The sequence below is a fragment of the Mastacembelus armatus genome, chromosome 21 (genome assembly GCF_900324485.2).
Source record: "Mastacembelus armatus chromosome 21, fMasArm1.2, whole genome shotgun sequence".
In the NCBI taxonomy this organism is placed as follows: Eukaryota; Metazoa; Chordata; class Actinopteri; order Synbranchiformes; family Mastacembelidae; genus Mastacembelus; species Mastacembelus armatus.
The window spans coordinates 24,526,649-24,545,035 of NC_046653.1; the positions used below are offsets into that span (position 1 = coordinate 24,526,649).

Consider the following 18,387-nt stretch of genomic DNA (forward strand, 5'->3'; position numbering starts at 1 on the left):
CCTGAGAATTTCTATTTTGTGAAATTTTAATGTTACTGAGAGAGGTAGTATACTTGTTGCTGCATCAAATCTGTTAACTAAATCTGTTCCTTTGCAGATTCAGTTTTTTATCAGCCACATTAAAGTAATGAACATATGAACAAATCAATAAGCGGAATAACATAATCAACGCATTATTCTGAAATGGGCCACTCTGCATCACAATTACTTTTTTTATATATTTGTTGCACTTCAGTACAACTTTGAATGCAAAGACCTGAGTACTCATCCTTGGTTATTTAAGTAGTAGCATCAGTACGTGTATTTGTGCCGACTGCTGCATGTGTCAGCTTCGTTAGTCATCATCCATTAGTCATGGAGGCGCACCTGCCTGCTCTGAAAAATGTTGCTTAACTTGATATAAAATGCAGAGTAGGTGTGAGGTAGGGACTGGTCAATTAATCCACTGTGCTGAAACTAAATATATGTTGATGTTGCTCCTCTCTTCTGTTTTTGGAAACAGTGGAGCTCCAGGTGTTTTGATTCAACAGTTCAAAATGTGCGGTTTATATAATGAACTTCTTCAGGTTTGTGTGGGACCTTTGGCTCCATCTGGTGGACAAAATAATTTTCACATTTACAGCACAGTCCACAATGTTGTCACACAAATACATATATGTGGCAAATATATCTGTAAATTCATAATTTCTGTCATCAGTTAACATGATTTGATAAAAAAGTAATTATTCATAAACAGTAAAAGATCCATTAGTGTCTGAAAAAAAATTCAGTTTGCAGTGATCAGTATTTCCGCGTCAATATAATATGTCCATCAGACCCCGTTTTATTTCACAGTATATTCTGTTCAAAGACAAACTGAAATAAATAAGTCAGGGTTCAAAACCTGGCAGAAAGTGATGCCACAAGAGAAGAGGTGGTTACATGTACAAGTCAGGGAAATGTGAGCATGTGGCTGTTTTGCTCTGAACAGCCTCAGACTGCAGCTCTGAATGAGACATGAGCTTCACTCAGTTTAAACCAGAGGGAAAACTTTATTTGGACAAAGACACTAAAAAACTGATTATAAAAGACGACAGAGAAAGAAAGATCCTCAGCACTCACACACAAACACACCCACACATTGTAGTGCATCAGTTCATCCCTCTGTCCACTGATTCTCCTCTCTCCTCCAAAACTGCAGGTGTCCCATCATGCACTGTGTAATGTCACCAGCCAAACATGTACTCCATAGCTTTGGAAACAAAGCTGTTGTCCTTCCTGGGCGTCTGTCGGTCTGCCAAAACCTAAAAACACACACAGATGGACTTCTAAAGTCAACTAGCAGCTGCTTTCTCCAAATTCAAATCAAAGCAGCTGATTATCAAAGTGACTCAAAAAGAAAACCTGGAAAGCAGAGGTCACCTGATAGTCGCTGCCGGAGCTCCTGTAGGTAGCGCTGAGCGGTCTGATGGCGGAGCGAGGTGTGGAGGGGAGTGCAGAGGAGGAAAGGGGAGTAGAGACAGCTTCACTGCTCTCCATCACACTCTGAGAGAGACAGAGGGGGGGAACAGTGTCACCTGGTGAGGAGGACAAATCAGACAGGTGGATGGACAGGTAGGTAAAAACAGGTACTGACCTTGTCTATACAGGGTTTCACTCCCACCATGATGGCATCACCAAACACTTTTCCATCCTTTGACAGAGCTTTCCTGGCCTGAAGCCTGGACTGATACTGCAGGTGCATCCAGTTACCGGGAGACGCCATCTGTGAATACATCATCAATACACGTCTATCCAAGTGACATGTAATTGGCTCCGGTGTGAACACCACTGAGCTCCTAAACTGCCACCATGCACAGGTTGGTGCTACAAGAACAACATCATTATTTGTGCAACGATCAAATCAAACAATTTCCTCCAAAGGTGTGATTTATGTGATTATGATGCTGTAAATATAATTGTCTTAACTCGTTTTCCCCCACAAAACCTTGCACAAATTACACAGCTCATTTGGTTCTTTGTTTATTTTAACAGTTTGCTAAAATAGCATGTAAAATGAATCAAATGTAACACCAGTCCTGGTTCCTAACATCACACTGGGCCAAACTGGATCTCTGAGAACCTCACCGTGTGTTTGAGGATGTTTCCGTACTGAGCAAACTGCAGCAGGATGTAGGAGGCTGAAGCTGGAGGAAACCTGACAAACACACAGTCCATTTACACGTACATGTACTCACAGTATATTAAGTAACATAGCAGTGTTATATTTAACAATATAAATACCCAAACACAGTGACCCAGGTCTGGTCCAACTGATCATCAGATGACAAAGACTCTCCCTGGCTGTAGAAGGGATCTATCTGAGCTGGAGACAGGCACATCTGCTGCACACCTGGAGACAGAAACAGACAGATGAATACAGCACAGGCCACTTTATTAGGTACACCTACACAGTTGATGCAGTTCAATACAGCTGAGCCATAAATTGTATCTTGGTGACACTGGCACGTTTACAAAATTTGGAAATACTGAGAGATATCTGAGGTCAATACTAAAACTTATATTTGAATTAACATCTCTGTGACAGTGTCTACTGAAACTGAAAATTATGATCACTAACACTGAACTTAATGTCAGGAATAAACTTTCATTTGAAAATATTTTTTAATGTTTGAAAATGCAGGCAAAAGTATTATTTTAAATGATTCTTGGCTGTATAGTGCATCAGCAGCAGTGGCACTGACTGAAATCACTACAGAACAGTAGAATAGTTGGTACCAGTAGTACCACTGTGTACCTGTTCCTGGAGTTGAGGCCTGACGTGCAGACAGAGGAGTCTGCATGACCGGAAAAGACTGAACAGAGACAGAGAGAAAGAGTTTTTTAATGACCTTTTTAAAGAAAATTTCTACACAAATGTTTTGTCTGGCGCCCTGTCTGTGGATAAAAATATTTTGAGAATTACTCCCACTAATGTTAGAAGAAATAACCAAAGTTTTATGAAATCTCATCTAAACTATCTAAGCATAGGTACAGTCTAGTCCCATAATACTATTGACCAATAAGCCAGGTAATCAACACTATCTACTTCAAATAAACACGACCACACAGAAACATAAATGCAGCTCTGAGTTAGTGAGTGCGGTGTGATATTATCTTAACAGTGTGGGGAAATACACCACAAAAGAAATAAATCAAAGTTATCCTTCATGAGTGACTTCCAGGATAAAGATGGACTCCATCAGTCAGACTGTGCCTGTTGCACTAACCTGCCTGTGTGTGTGGAGGGGTGTTGCCACAGTAACCAGGTCATCATGGATACTGCGAACAGGTGGGGCACCACTTTTATCTTTGGGGGTGGGGACAATGGGCTGTGGGGCAGATCCTCCTCCACCACCACCTAAGAAGACAAAATTAATGAACTTATGGAATCAATAGCAATCAGCCAACTGACCAGGAGGTGAATCTACCTGCTGACCTCAACGCCTACCTGTGCTCTCTGCAATCGGCGTACCCAGGCTGAACGCCCGTGGTTGGGGACTAGCTGGAGCCGGCAGGTCGCCCATCAGGAAGCCAGGCAGAAACTGAGCTCCAGAGGTCGGCTTAGGAGAGGTGGGAGAGCCCAGGGTCATCGGTTCAGCTCCCACTGTGAGACAGGAACAGTCAGACTGGTTTAAACTGTGTCTAGACAAGTGGTCACAGTAAACCTTTATGACTTAACTACTGGGCTGAAGTGGCGCCCAATGAAAATACAAAACTGTCCTGAGTCAGAGTGTTTGTCTGTGTGCGTCTTTCTAGGTCTGCATCTCACAGTGACTGCTAATTATTTGTTGTACCTATGAAATACTAGAAAATAGTTCATGTTTAAATGTCAGGTTTTGTCTGACCAACAGTCCAACACGCACAAATGTTAAGTTTACAGTTGATGACGACCAAAGGGAACTAACACACTCTTCTATCGGAGAAATCTGAAAGCAAATTATAAGACTTATCTTTGAAAAAGCCTCAGCTCCAAAACGATTAAGATCAACTAGCTTCAGCTTGTGACCAGCACATGTAAACACAAGAGCCGCTTAGGACCCGCTGACAGGTTGTTAGGGCAGGCAGGTGACTGATAAACACACAGATGAAAGCAGAAATGACAGAAGTTGGATTACCTTGTAACTCCATCTCTGCTTTGTGACTTTCTGGCCGCGAGTTTCAAAAGGAGGAAATGACGCGACGAGCAGCTAGCTCCCGCGGCTAGCAAACTAACCGATTCGTCACTATAACTTATTGTAACTAAAAGGTCTGCTTACGTGGAGCTAAATGACAACAGACAGCAGCCTAATAATTAAATTAAGACTATATGGCTCAATCCGGTGCTGAGTTTTTAGGGAGCTCACAGCTGCTGCTGGAGCAAGCTGTCGCTATCAGCACCGCAGCTAACAAGGCCACTTCCGGCGCATTGGGAAATTGTCACCGTATGAGACGTTCAGGAAAGTTACGTAATTAACACTTTTTTGAGAAGATTTATTTGTTTGTTTGATGCGTATTAAGGTTTTTCTTGGACATGTCCACCGTTTCAACGCACAAATAAACGTCATTGTCTTAAGATACACTTGGATTAAAAAAATGAACCTTAGTTAACTTTAATTTGCCAGGTTACTGTAATCTATTGCTTTAGTAGATTACTAGTATACATCGTCATTATAAGACTATTTAAAATCTAAATTTTGTCCAGATAAAAACACCAGCTGGCATAAAGTTTTTAATTCTTTCTGTTAATTGTGTCTCGGTGAAAGTTCAGGAAAATATCAATATTCACATTCACAAATAAAATGTGCATTTTACAAAATATATTCGATTGTGAAATAAACCAGTAACGTGTTACAGCTCAAAACAATATTATGACATGTGGTTAGTTGCTCGTTCAGCATGTAATTACTATGCTGTAGTAATTAACATCGATCATATTCCACTTCATAATACCTAACACATTACCTAATATCGGCCAATTTATAAACGTGGGTTACTGAACGCACCAACTATTTAGGCTTTACGTAGACAACAAAATAAAATAAAATAAATTAGAAATAAAATAGAACACAATAGAACAAAATCAACTACATTGCAATAAAATAGAACAGAATAAAACAAAGTAAAATAAAATAAAATTACAGTTTCAAAAATGGTTTTCTGTGGTTATTGTAAAAGCCAAAACCAGACCTTCGAAGTCTCTTTGCATAAAAAAATAACCTAAAAATGTAAATATGGTGCTTTGGCATAAAGTTCTCCAGCAGTAAACACAATGACAGTACAACTGAAACGACTGGCCAGTTAATCAACTAGTCGATTTACAGAAAGTTAATTGGCAGATAAAAACTGCATTTCCATAATTTCTTTTAAATAACATTGTTTTCTGGTCTGTTGGCTGGATAAAGAAATCAATGTGAATATTTTATTTTGTACTATTTTCTGTTTTTAAATAAAACAATACATTTATTACTCAAAAAACATCAACACCTGAACGATTTCGCCACCAGTCCGTTACTTGCGATCTGTGCGGACTTTATTGTGAAATGCCAAGAGCGGAAACAGAAATTCTATTGTTTTTGTGTAGAACTTGATCCCGGTCTGAGCCGGACTCTGATGCGGATCTGCAGACTTTTAGAAGTCGGGACGAGCCTGAGGTAATAAAGCTGCTTTTTAAAACTTGGCTTGACGTTGCATGAATGTGAGTTTTATTTTCACCACATTAAGCTTCATGTCGTGGTGAAGCTAACCAGCTAATTACAGCTAGCTTAGCCTAGCAAGAGTAATATTGCTGCTGAGTGGCCCCATTATAGCATTAACTCACACATTATAACAGTATAGCATTATTTCACACATTCAGCTCTGATTGCTTGTTTTGTCCTCTTTTATTTCTTATTTAAATTCTTTTTTCGTGGTGGAAACTAATCACATCGGGAGGGTGTCCAACAGACTTTACCGTTAGCTAGCTTAGCTTAGTTTAGCTTTTCTCCCTGAACCTTAGAGCAAAATGGTATTTGAGTTTACCTGTGGGGGGAAATGACTTTGTGCAACACCCTGGTTAAACAGAGTGTTGTTATGAATGTGTAATCCACTGTGGCGTGTGGCTTGTCCTGCTGCTCATCTAACATGTCTTTTAACGGACCCATTGGACACACAGGCTTGTTTTTGTTCTGCGCAGAATAAAACAGTTTGTTGTTGGTGGTAATTGTAATTAGATATGTCTCTTACCTGGTGGTAATGTTATTTCTAAGTGTTTCTGCACTGGTTAGGGATTGTACTAAACTAGAGAGGATTTTCGTCATTACAGCTGCTACAGTAAGTAGGAAGAACATCAGCTCCTACTGGGCAAGACTTAGCCCAAAAATCTAAAATGAATGTTTACTAATTATGAATTTGTATGAATCTGTTTAACCCCAATTAGGACTAAGCACCTACAGATAATGAATGACTGAATGAATGAATAAATCTGTTTATTTTGGTGCTTTAAAGCTGCTCTTTCTGGGTTCCACATTGTGTTAATGTTACAAGGAAATAGTGTTATATACTCCTAGGAAGTACTGAACAAAAAATAAATTATATATCAACATACATGGGTATTGTCTCTGGTTTGCATAGTTCGTAATTAAACTGGCATGACTGGTTGGAATCGTGGTCTAATCTACCTTCTTCCTCATTTAGTTTATTAATTTAAGCCAGTTATTTGTTACCAGTAAGCCTGGTAGCATTTACCTGCTCATCTGCACAGAAAGTAAAGAAAAATGTTTGTCCGTGTGTTTTCCAGTTCCTGTGGTTGTAGCTGGTTATTGTGGTTGTACTGCGAGATCTGGTGATGGGGTGCAGATTTGTCCTCGGGGTTCAGTGGTCTCACCCTGTTCGGCTTATGTTGCCGCTGCTGCTTCTCACCATGCTGCACGTGGCAGTTTGGGCAGAGAGCCGCGATTACTATGATCTACTGGGAATCAACAGGGAGGCCACGACCAGAGAGATACGACAGGCATTCAAGAAGCTGGCACTCACCATGCACCCCGACAAAAACCCTGTGAGTTAGTCCGAGAAGCCCCAAAACATTAACTGGGACACAGCTACTGATTCACCCTGAAATATCTGTACACACCATATAGAAACCCCGTGTAAAACACCAGCGCCTAAACCTTGGTAAAATTGTTTTGTTTCAGGGTGATCCTTCAGCCCATGAGAGGTTCCTGCAGGTGAATCGGGCCTATGAGGTTTTGAAGGATGAAGACCTCAGGAAGAAATATGATAAATATGGAGAAAAGGGATTGGACGAACAGCAGGGAGGACGATATGAAAGCTGGAACTTTTACCGCTATGACTTCGGTAAGTCTCTACAGTAAACATGCGTATTATATGTAACCACTGTGTTGTTTAGTCTGTGCTTTAACACTGTGCCATTGAAGCTTTAGGACTGTGAAGAAAGAAGCATTCCTATTTAAAGGTTTATTTCTGTCCAGGTATCTATGATGACGATTTTGAGATCATCACATTGGACAGTGGAGATTTTGGTGAGAGCGACTATTTTCACATTTTTCACACCTCCAAACTAACTTTGAATTCAATGCAGCGTTCCTAGAGCAAGTGGGTGCAGCACTAAGTGTGTTCGTGTGCAAACATTTGGAGCAGCCAGGGTGGCTAAACCTTAGCAGAATTGATTTTGCAAACCAAATAAATAATGTGGCTTAATCCAGACGTTATCTCTAGTGTTACATACATTTGCCTCTTTTTATTAAGCATCACCTTCATGACTGTGCAGTGCCAGAAAAAAGCTGTGTTATGTGTGAGACCGGAGAGTCGACAGATAGTGACTGTGTATGTTTTACAGAGGCTGCTGTGAACTCTGGAGAAATCTGGTTCATCAACTTCTATTTCCCACGATGCTCACACTGTCACGAGCTGGCTCCAACGGTAACCTAACAATAAAAGACATCATAAACCCGCTCAGATCCATGCTGGGCACAAACTAAACACACTGGACACACACAGCTGTTTGAAATGAGCAGTAGCTGATCATTACTGAGACAAAAATTAGTGAGTGGAAGTAAAAGAGCACCTGTTTGTCTCTCAGTGGAGGGAGTTTGCCAAGGAGATGGATGGGGTGATCAGGATTGGAGCGGTGAACTGTGGAGACAACAACCATCTCTGCAGGAGGAAAGGCATCAGCAGCTACCCCAGTCTGTTTATATACAGAGCAGGGCAGGTTGGTTTACTGACTGTGTGCTTTTATTGATTGTTTCCTTATTGATCATATGATTGACTGAGGTGAGTGAAGGAGAATCTCAATAGTTAACTCAGTGGTGTTGAGAATTTTCTGCCATCCTCCTTCATATTAACAGTGAACCCAAAAGCAAGATAGACTCCTTCATGATTTGGACTTGATTAATGTGTTGCCTGTGTTTCCTGTCCTGTTTAGTTGTCTTTGACACTTCTGTCTGTCAACAGAAACCAGAGAAGTTTACTGGGGAGCGTACTAAAGACAACCTGGTCCGTTTCTCCATGCAGTTTATCACAACAACTGTCACTCAGCTCTGGCAAGGTAAACCACTTTACAGCTTACATGTGTCCTGGTTCCAGCCTGGTCACAGCCGATTTACTCACTGAATCAGAATGAATGAGCTGGAATTCAGTCTGTTTATCAGGCAGGTTTTTGTTATTCTCTGTGATCTGACCTGTGTGTGTGTGTGTGTGTGTGTGTGTGTGTTGTTTTTAAGGTAACGTGTTCAGCGAGATAGAGAGTGCGTTTGCATCAGGGCTTGGCTGGCTGATTACATTCTGCTTTGACACTGGAGGTAACACATGAGTTGATGATCCTTTCGTGGCACAGAGTTTATGTATGGACTGTAAAAGATGTTCTGTCACATTATCACTCCTTTCTCTGCGTGTGCATGTGTTGCTCACATGCACATATTTAGGAGAAGAGTCATGAATCATTCCACGGTGAAATACTTGGATGCATCCTCGGTCACAGTACTTCTCTTGTCTGCGTTACTAATGTTTCTGTCTGTCTCTCCCTCTTGCTCAGATTGTCTGGAGCCAAGAACAAGACAGAAGCTGGCAGGAATGCTGGTGAGAACACAGTAATAATAGTATCTCTGAGTTGCCCGCAGATGTTCATAACAGAGAGAGAGCCTCCACGTACTTATGGATATCTGCTGCTGTTGTCAGAAGAAACAAAGCCATTGACTTAATAAGACTGTTTAGTGCTGTTAATGAGACTGTATTGTCTTGATCATCATCCAATAAAGAGTCAGTCTGACTCAGCTCTGGGGGTGACAGTAACTGATCAAGCAGTTTTAATAATGGCTTGGCTCATTAATGTGGTTATCTAAGCACCACCGTGTTGGGTTAAATAACAATAAACCTCCTGAGCTTTTAGGGTATCAGAGGTAGAAATTCACTTTTAGATGTTGATCATCTGGTTTTGTATTTAATGAACAAGGCACAAATCCCATCTAGAGACTGACAGCACCAATGAATGTGGTGTCGTCAGCGTAATAACGTGTGTGAATCCAGAACCTGGTTCAGCTTATGGGTCTGTGCCGTAGACCTCCATTGTTGTCCAAAAACTATTAAAAACCCAGCAGGGAGCCACAGCGCTGACCTGGCTCACATGGTTCTTCCTCACCAACAATGGGAGGCCCGTCTTTTTCCAAAAACCAGCTCCAGACGCTGAGAACGACCGTCACTGGTTACAGTCTCTGACTTATATGACAGTTACTGCAGTACTGCTGTTGTATTATTATTGACTAAATAAATTCTCTGTTGGTTCAAATCATAGGAAGAGTTCATGAACATGTGTGCTTGGCCAATTGTGTTTTCTTATATGTCTGTTTTCAGGATGGTCTGGTTAAGGTGGGATGGATGGACTGCACCATACAGGAACAGCTCTGTGGCAGTTTCCATGTAAGGCTTGGTTATACTGCAATACTACAGATATTACTACTATAAGAGACGCACATGTTACACTTCATGGAACAAACTCATCTCTCTGTTGGTGGCCATTGTTCCTGTGTTACTGAAGAGACATGTGGCAACAGTTTATATGTAAAATAAATCAGGGTGTCATCTGCAAAGTATCAGAGAGTGATTTTGTTTCTGAGTATGCCATGTACTCAGCTGCTCTGAATTCTTTTGGATTCACTTTCAGGTAACAAAAGTATTCACAGCAGCAACTCTAGCTGTTGTAGCAGCAGCAGCAGCAGCAGCAGCCTTAGCATTGGTTTATTTTGTGGTTCAGCATTAGTATTATGTGTGTAATCCTTTTTTATGTTTTTCAGGTGACCAGTGGAGCAACTGCTTTGTTCCCCCCTGGAAGTACTTTGGATCAGCAGGGCAGTGTACTGGTAAGAGACAGAACATGCTGCTGTCTATACATGGACCATGTAGTATTCTCTGTAGAATGGTTTGTGTATTACTGCAGTACTGATGTAATGTGTATAAATTGCAGTGGCTGAATACTCTGGACAGTAAAGAACTTTACAGTCAGGTCATCAACCATCTGCCTGATCTGGAACTGCTGAGCAGTGACAGCTTCCAGGTACACACTCTACACGATGGTCAGCACTACTGTCCATGCTACAAATACTCAAAAATACTCTATAGTTTTCAGGTACAGTTCACACTGTAGTGCACATTGAACTAAAAACTTTTAACTTCTTTTCTCCAGAGGAAGCTGGCCCATCATCGCTGGTTAATCAGTTTTACCTTTGGAGACAAAAGCACTGCTTCCAACGAATACAAGAAGCTGCAAGCTTTCCTCAGAAGTGACCACATACAGGTACCTGTCTGTCTGTCTGTCTGTCTGTCTGTCTGTCTGCATGTCTGAGTCTGTCTGCCTGCCTGTCTGACTGAACGATTTACTGACTGTTTCTCCAGGTTGGCAGAGTAAACTGTATCGCAGACGCAGAGTTGTGTCAGTCTCTCTACATCCACAAACCCTGTGTGGCCGTCTTCAAAGGAATGGGAATCCATGACTTTGAGATCCACCACGGTCAGTGCGAAAACTAGACTGAACTTACTTGTTGAGTGAAATAACATTTTCATTCCCAACAATCATTAGATAATTTGAAAGGATTTAGATTGCATTGATAGATTTGGAAATAGATTCAGATTTGATAATATGCGACTGGTTCTGGTCGTTAATTAAGTTGTCAGTTATATTCTTCGATTAATACGCCAACTGTTTGGTCTCTAAAGTGAGAGTTTTCCACAGCCTGAGGTGACATCACAGAAGGCTACACATATTTATATTTGAGAAGTTAAAATCACTGAATCACTAAAGTATTTTGCAGTTTAATTTTCTGCCAATTCATTAATTGATGAATCTTCTGATTGTTCTAGCCCTAGTTCTCCTATCTGTCTCTCTAACCCCTGCCTGTCTGATTGTAGGTAAAGATGTACTGTACAACATCGTGGGTTTTGCAAGGGACAGTGTTCGCGCTTATGTGACGACGCTGAGGCCCGACAACTTCCCCTCAGACAGAAAGGAGCCCTGGGTGGTCGACTTCTTTGCCCCGGTTTGTAACTAACCAAGGCTTTGTGTACTATGTGTTAGAAATTACTGACCCTCTGCTTCTCAGCAGTCATACAGTCATACTGTACCTGTATCAGTCAGTCTACTCCCCCCACCAAACAAGGCGGTGGACCACGTTCCCCAATATCCAGTTATCTTAGAGAGATGGGTCCCAGATCGCCCGAGAAGCACAGCAATAGAAAAAGTGTCTCATATCTCACATCCTCTTGATCGTAAGCAGACGTGTGGATATGCCACGTCATTTCTGATAAGCTTGAGAGATCCTTTCACAGTCGATGATAAAGCCTGTCTGACTCCCTGTTTGCCTTCAGGGCTAGTGACGGTGTTACACCTGCAAAACAAACAGTGAAAGTCACTGCAGGCAGGCAGGAATAAACTGTTCTGCTTCAGTGTTACAGTGTTTGTGAATTATTTTAGGTCTAATGTTAAACATGCCTACAAGCTTCAGGCTTGTGAGAGACAAGAGCCTGAGACTTGACCTGACCATGTATTAAAAGCAGTGTGTGTGATTTCCTCTGCTAAAATATTAATTTCACATGTAGTGGTGTCCTCCATGTCGTGCTTTACTGCCTGAGCTGAGAAAAGCTTCCATCCAGTTGGCTGGACAGATGAGGTTTGGCACTCTGGACTGTACCATTCACCACAACCTCTGCTCTATGGTAAACACACACACATATCATATCTGTACCAGTAATTATGAGCCAGAGACAGGTACCTGCCACAGAGGGGCTGATCATTTTCTGCTTTTCTCTCTGTTCTCAGTATAATATTCAGGCGTATCCCACCACAGTGATTTTTAACGGCTCCTCTGTTCATGAATATGAAGGTCAGCATTCAGCTGACGGAATCCTGGAGTTCATACAGGTAGACCTGGTTGCTAATTGCATACCAACACTACACAACACGCACTGTTCCTAAAAATGATGATTGCAGACTTTTCATGAACAACTTTTGTCTCTGCAGGATCTGGTCAGTCCATCTGTGGTGGTCCTGGATCCTTCCAGCTTCACAGAGAGAGTTAAAGGTAAAACTACTCCTGACAAAGTTCTGGTGCTGACTGTTAGACTCGGGGATGGTTACACCCCTAGCTGACAATTTACCTCTTAGCTCAGAAATAGTCCAGAGGAAGGGAGGATGTTTCAGTGTTTTGTGCAGCTGTTAAAACTGTTACCTACTTTATAGCTGTTACAGATCATGTATCTTCCCTGCTTTGTTTCCTGTCCTGTGTTGTTGCAGGTCGAGCTGATGGGCAGATCTGGGCGGTGGATTTCTACGCTCCTTGGTGTGGACCCTGTCAGGCTCTGATGCCGGAGTGGAGACGCATGGCCAGGGTACTGTGCACCCTCCATACACCACCACAGAGCAGAAACAGCTGGAATATGTAGAAAAAAACAGCACAAAGTAATAATGACTGCCACACAACGTCCTGAGAGAAATGAACAAATACTAATAGAAAACAGGCCTGCAGCTATGGACACCCAAACCAGTTTACAGAAATCATCAGATCAGAAAGACACACTGTCTCTTTACGAAGATTTCTGTAAAACGTGCTATTCTACTATTTAAACTGCTGTATTTTCTACTTTTTACTTATAGACATTATGATTATTTTTACTGTTGTTGTTGATGTTTGCATAAAAACTTAAAATCAAGCTCTGAGTAAAATTGTTTTGGGGATTTAAGCTTCAAAAAAAGTAACAGGTCAGACTCAGACAAACTTGACATTATCAATGTAAGACAAAATAATTGGAATAATAACATCAACTGACTACGGGGGCTCTCCCACAGTCCAAAAGCACTATGTCTCTGTAGTGTCGTCTGCACAAAACTAATAGGAACTAAAATAAATCACTGAGCTTACTGGAAACAAAGAATTAACCGGTACGACTGGTGAATGTTATGTGAGTGTAACTCATCTAGCCTGTGTGTCTTTTTTTTGGTCTCTCACCATCCAGATGCTGTCGGGTCAGATCCTGGTTGGTTCAGTTGACTGTCAGCAGTTTCAGTCATTCTGTCAGAGTCAGAGTGTGAGGGCCTACCCAGAAATCCGACTGTACCCAGGAAACGCCCGGCAGCCAGATCGCTACACGTATGTATCACACTTTACAATCCTTGTTTCTATGTAAAGAAGCAGGTTTACATAATGTGCACACTCTGATGTGTTGAGAACCACATTTACAACATATTCAATCTGCATTGGACCATATGGGTCAGCTGCTCTCTGCTGCAGGTTTGATCACATCACTGTGTTGGCACATTTGGCCCATTAGAAATCCTACAAAAGACTGTTTTTAAGTTAAAGGTCATGAGATTTAAATATTGGATAACAATTAAAAATGCTGATTAACTGTGGAGTTCTTCAGGGTTCTGTTTTGGGTCCTTGTCTGTTTCAATCACATGCTCACATCAACAACACATCAGACCCTTCTGAATGTGAGTGCTGGCATTATTCAAATGCTGGTTGTTTGGGCTGTTGATCCTAATACTGATCTGTCTGCCTCTGCAGGAGTTATAATGGTTGGCACAGAGATGCTCATTCACTGAGGACATGGGCACTCAGGTGAGACACAGATCTTTTTTTTTCGTTCTTTCTGTTTTCATTACTCTTTCTCTTCGATCCTGTTGGTAGAAAGGTTACTGCTGACAGTGCCAATGGACTGTTCCTGTGAATGAAGTCTAAATAAACCATCTGAGTCCAGATTTCTAAAGTTGGTTGGTTCAGCTTGAACAGAGAACACAGACTGAACAAAAGCACCTTTTTAAAGGGATAGTACAACAAATAATGTTGTGTGTGCACAGTTCTTTACCCAGAGCATCGGTGGACCTGACTCCAGACTCCTTCAGGTCTCTGGTTCTCTTGGGTCAGGATCACTGGGTTATAGATTTTTACGCCCCCTGGTGTGGACCCTGTCAACACTTTGCCCCCGAGTTTGAGGTCCTGGCTCGGGTGAGACAACGTGAAACATATACATACATGTTCTTGAAAGAGGTTCTTTGTGGTTCAGGCTCTTACAAGGATGTTTTTGTGTGACTGACAGATTCTTAAAGGGGAGGTTCGAGCAGGGAAGGTGGACTGTCAGGCTCACTACCAGACCTGTCAGTCAGCTGGAATCACCGCCTACCCAACCGTCAGATTTTACCCGTATATGGGAACAAGGAGGGTGAGGACACAGACACAAAAGGCAGCATTTTCACAGAAGTATTATTGAAAAAACATTTGGGTTCATGAAACCTTAAGAGTCATAACGGGTCATCAGGCTCGATGTGCAGAAAGTTTTCATGGTGTAAAAGATGTGAAATTGTGTGTGTGTCTGTTGGCAGCATGAACACAGCGGGGAATACATCAACAGCCGGGACTCTAACGTGATCGCTGACATCATCAGACAGCGACTACAACAGCTGTCGCCACAGTTGCACAACAAACCGAAGGTAACTCTCTGTTTACATCTGGTACGAACAAAAGTATCTGGTGACAAGGAGTCTGACATTTGTCTTTTTCTCCGCAGGACGAGCTCTGATGATCCTGCCTTGGTACCAGAAGAAAGACCAGCAATCTGATTGGTCAGGGAGAGACAGGGTGGATTTGATTGGTCCAGCGTAACGATCAATCCTTTGCACTCCAAGATGAGACCACGGCCGTAACACAGAGACACAAGGACACTGGCTGTTACCTGCTGTGCTGAATGTACCGGACTCCTATGCCTTGTTTTTTTTGTTTTCTTTTTGTCTCCATTGTTTGTATTTACTCTATGAAGTAAAACTGTGGGACGCTGTATAGTGAGCATGTTACTGACACGCACACAGAACCATGTTGACACTGTTGGACTTTGAGAATAAACTTATGTGTTTCTGTTAAAGATTTAAATTCACAGTAATTATACAACCTTAACTACAGTTTTTATTCCACCAGTGTTAATTCTAGTAGACCTCAGAAGTCAAAAAGTCATAGAGCTGTAACGGTTTGTCAATAAACAGTTGATGGAAAATTGTTTTGGCAAAAAAATATTGTATTGAGAAGATTTGCTGCTTTTCTCATCTTTGTAACTCATATTTCTGTTTTGGACTGTGGCTCAGACAAATGAACACATTTAATAAAGCCAATTTGGGCTCGGGGAAATTATACATTTTGAAATGTTCAGTGTTTTTTCTGTTTTATGACATTTTCTCGTGTTCAGTTAAAGTTTTAATCTTTTAAGCAGCGTTCCCTTCTCACATTGTATCTGCAGCTGTTGAGAAGCAACAAGTTACTTTTATACAGGCCTTAGAATTGGTAATTAATCATTTAAAATATTTTCTTGTCTGCTGTCGGCAGTGATATATATATACATATATACCATATACCATATATATATATATATATATATGGTATACATACCGTGGTAACCGGCACCCTCGGGGCTGTGACCCCCAAACTGGGAGAGTGGCTCCAACAGATCCCAGGAACAACATCAGAGATCTCAGTCCAGAAGAGCACAGTGCTAGGAACAGCTAAGATACTGCGAAGAACCCTCAAACTCCCAGGCCTCTGGTAGAGGACCCGAGATTGAGGAAGACACACCACCCATAGGGGTGAGACGGGAATTTTTTTTTTTATATATATATATATATATATATATATATATGTATATACACAGTAAGTAAAGTGTTCCTGTATGTTATGACAAGCTGTAAATTTGAGGTTGTTGTGACAGAGCCAAGTGTTTTTTTTATACCATGTAAAAACTTGTCTGAAGTGGTATTTAATTTTTTTTCTAAGCAATTCCCACTTTAACCAGTAGGTGTCATTGTTTTAAACTAATTAGGATTTCTTGTAGTGACATGATTTGCAGCCTGTCTGATGCATGATGGGAAAATTTTAAATGGACTGAAATGCAAGTAACAACAGCTGATTCTTACATTTTTGCTTGAAAAATTGATTGTAAAAACAGTTTCAGATTAGTTTTCTGTCAATTGGCTAATCAGTGATTAATCAGCTGTAAATGTAATAATTACTGCTGAAAACAAAAGATGGGGTTGATGCTCAAGTGTATAAAAAACTTTCATCTGAATTAAGTGCAAAAATTTAAGTGATAATTTTACAAAAACTAGTTATTCTGCAGCTTGTTCATGGGTTGTACTGGTTGTGTTTTCCCAGTTGAACCAGTTGGTGTCACTGTTTCTCCAGTTCAGTCTTTCCTCTGGGAAACAGGGAGCACACGAGCAGTCAGTCTGCAGAGTTTCAGCACAGCACTGAGTGCATGGAAATGTGGATTAAACGCAGCTACTGTGAAATAATAAGGTATTTGATCCCAAATTGAAATGTTGCTGCCAGAATTTATCCAGAAGGAACTTGAACATCTGAACCAAATTTTGTGCCAGTCCAGCGAGAAACAGCTGTTTCTCTGGATAAGAGAAAAGTCACTGGATCTGTAAAGTGAGTAGGATTTATCTTCTGGGGACCAGGAACATCTGTACACAATGAAAATCTGTCAAATACTTGATTTTGCGGACCAGTTGTAATTTATTGGATCAGTCATATTTTATTCAACCAGAAGTATGTTTCTGAGACCATTCAAATTTTTCTGAGAGCAGTCTAATTTTATTGGACCAGTCGTATATTATTTGACTAGTTGTGTTTTTCTGAGTCCAGTCATATTTTATTGGACCAGTCGTATTTTATTCAACCAGAAGTATGTTTCTGAGACCAGTTGTGTTTTTCTGAGACCAGTCATATTTTATTTGGCCACTCGTAATTTATTGGATCAGTCGTCACCAACTGGCTGCAGAGTGTGTCCTTCCTGGAAAACATTTGATTTGTTCCTTAATTTCCTGGGAACAGATGAAAGGGCAGCCTGGTGGATTGAAGACAGATTATGTCTGAGCCCTCCACCCCTGTTAAGGGAGGGTTTTTCCACTTGGACATAGGTAGCTTCCCTGACCCCTCTCTCAAACCATTTATCTTCTCTGTCAAGCATGTGAACATCACTGTCTTCAAATGAGTGTCCTGTCTCCTTTAAATGGAGGTGCACAGCTGACTGTGGTCCTGAGGAGCTGCTGCTCCTGTGCTGGACCATCCTCCTGTTGAGTGGTTGGTTGGTTTCTCCAATGTAGAGTTCTGAGCATTCTTCTTTACACTGGACGGCAAATACCACATTGCTCCTCTTTTGTTTTGGTGTCTGGTCTTTAGGGTGAACCAGTCTCTGTCTCAGTGTGTTGGTGGGTTTGAAGTGAACTGGTATCTGATGTTTCCCAAAAATCTATTTAAGCCTCTCTGAAACACCTGCTACATAGGGAATGACCAGGTCTTTCCTCTGTGGAGCTTAAGGCTCAGCCGTGTCTCTTGTTTTTCTGCCTGATGTGGATATTGCCTTGTTGAAAGTCCACTTGGGGTAGCCACAGGTTTTGAGAGCTGTCTTCAAGTGAGTGTCCTCCTTCTCTTGGCCTCCATAGAGGTAGGGATGTTGTTTGCTCTCTGGCGTAAAGGCCTGATGACTCCTAGTTTGTGTTGCAGTGGGTGATGGGAGTCAAAAAGAAGGTATTGGTCTGTGTGTGTGTGTTTCCTGTAGACTTCAAACTCCTGACTCAACAGATAAAACACCAAAAAACATTATACATGACAACTGGACTAACCCGGATTAAAACATCAAAGAATATCATACCAAAAGGAGCTAAAACGAATCCAAATATTGGACCAAACCAGACTTAAAACTAAGCTCAAATGAAGACATCAGAAAATAGTGGACCACACCGGGCCTAAACCATTAGAATAATGCAACAAATCCTGGTGAATATCGGATCAAACCAGGACTAAAACACCAGAGAACATTGGACAGAAAGTGCTAAATCACTAATGCAGATTTGGACCA

General features: G+C 41.3%; 2 protein-coding genes across 2 annotated transcripts; one reads left to right on the plus strand and one right to left on the minus strand.

Annotated features, from left to right (window-relative positions):
- Positions 1–1,007: 1,007 nt before the first annotated feature.
- Positions 1,008–4,416, minus strand: nup35 (nucleoporin 35). Its single transcript, XM_026295624.1, has 9 exons — positions 4,137–4,416; positions 3,470–3,625; positions 3,249–3,379; positions 2,777–2,834; positions 2,263–2,371; positions 2,107–2,176; positions 1,616–1,744; positions 1,402–1,524; positions 1,008–1,283 (listed from the first exon to the last, which is right to left on the minus strand). The coding sequence occupies exons 1-9, from the start codon at positions 4,147–4,149 to the stop codon at positions 1,206–1,208; spliced, it is 867 nt and encodes a 288-aa protein (XP_026151409.1). The 5' UTR covers positions 4,150–4,416; the 3' UTR covers positions 1,008–1,205.
- A 1,077-nt stretch (positions 4,417–5,493) lies between these two features.
- Positions 5,494–15,664, plus strand: dnajc10 (DnaJ (Hsp40) homolog, subfamily C, member 10). The gene is made up of 25 exons (XM_026296490.1): positions 5,494–5,651; positions 6,776–7,033; positions 7,170–7,332; positions 7,467–7,517; positions 7,835–7,917; positions 8,078–8,209; positions 8,452–8,545; positions 8,721–8,798; positions 9,032–9,075; positions 9,847–9,912; positions 10,287–10,352; positions 10,457–10,546; positions 10,676–10,786; positions 10,885–10,999; positions 11,398–11,525; positions 12,085–12,201; positions 12,305–12,406; positions 12,506–12,566; positions 12,779–12,873; positions 13,498–13,631; positions 14,049–14,102; positions 14,342–14,489; positions 14,581–14,703; positions 14,864–14,971; positions 15,049–15,664. Exons 2-25 carry the CDS (start codon positions 6,824–6,826, stop codon positions 15,058–15,060), a joined length of 2,385 nt encoding a protein of 794 aa, XP_026152275.1. The 5' UTR covers positions 5,494–5,651; positions 6,776–6,823; the 3' UTR covers positions 15,061–15,664.
- The last annotated feature ends 2,723 nt before the right edge of the window (positions 15,665–18,387 follow it).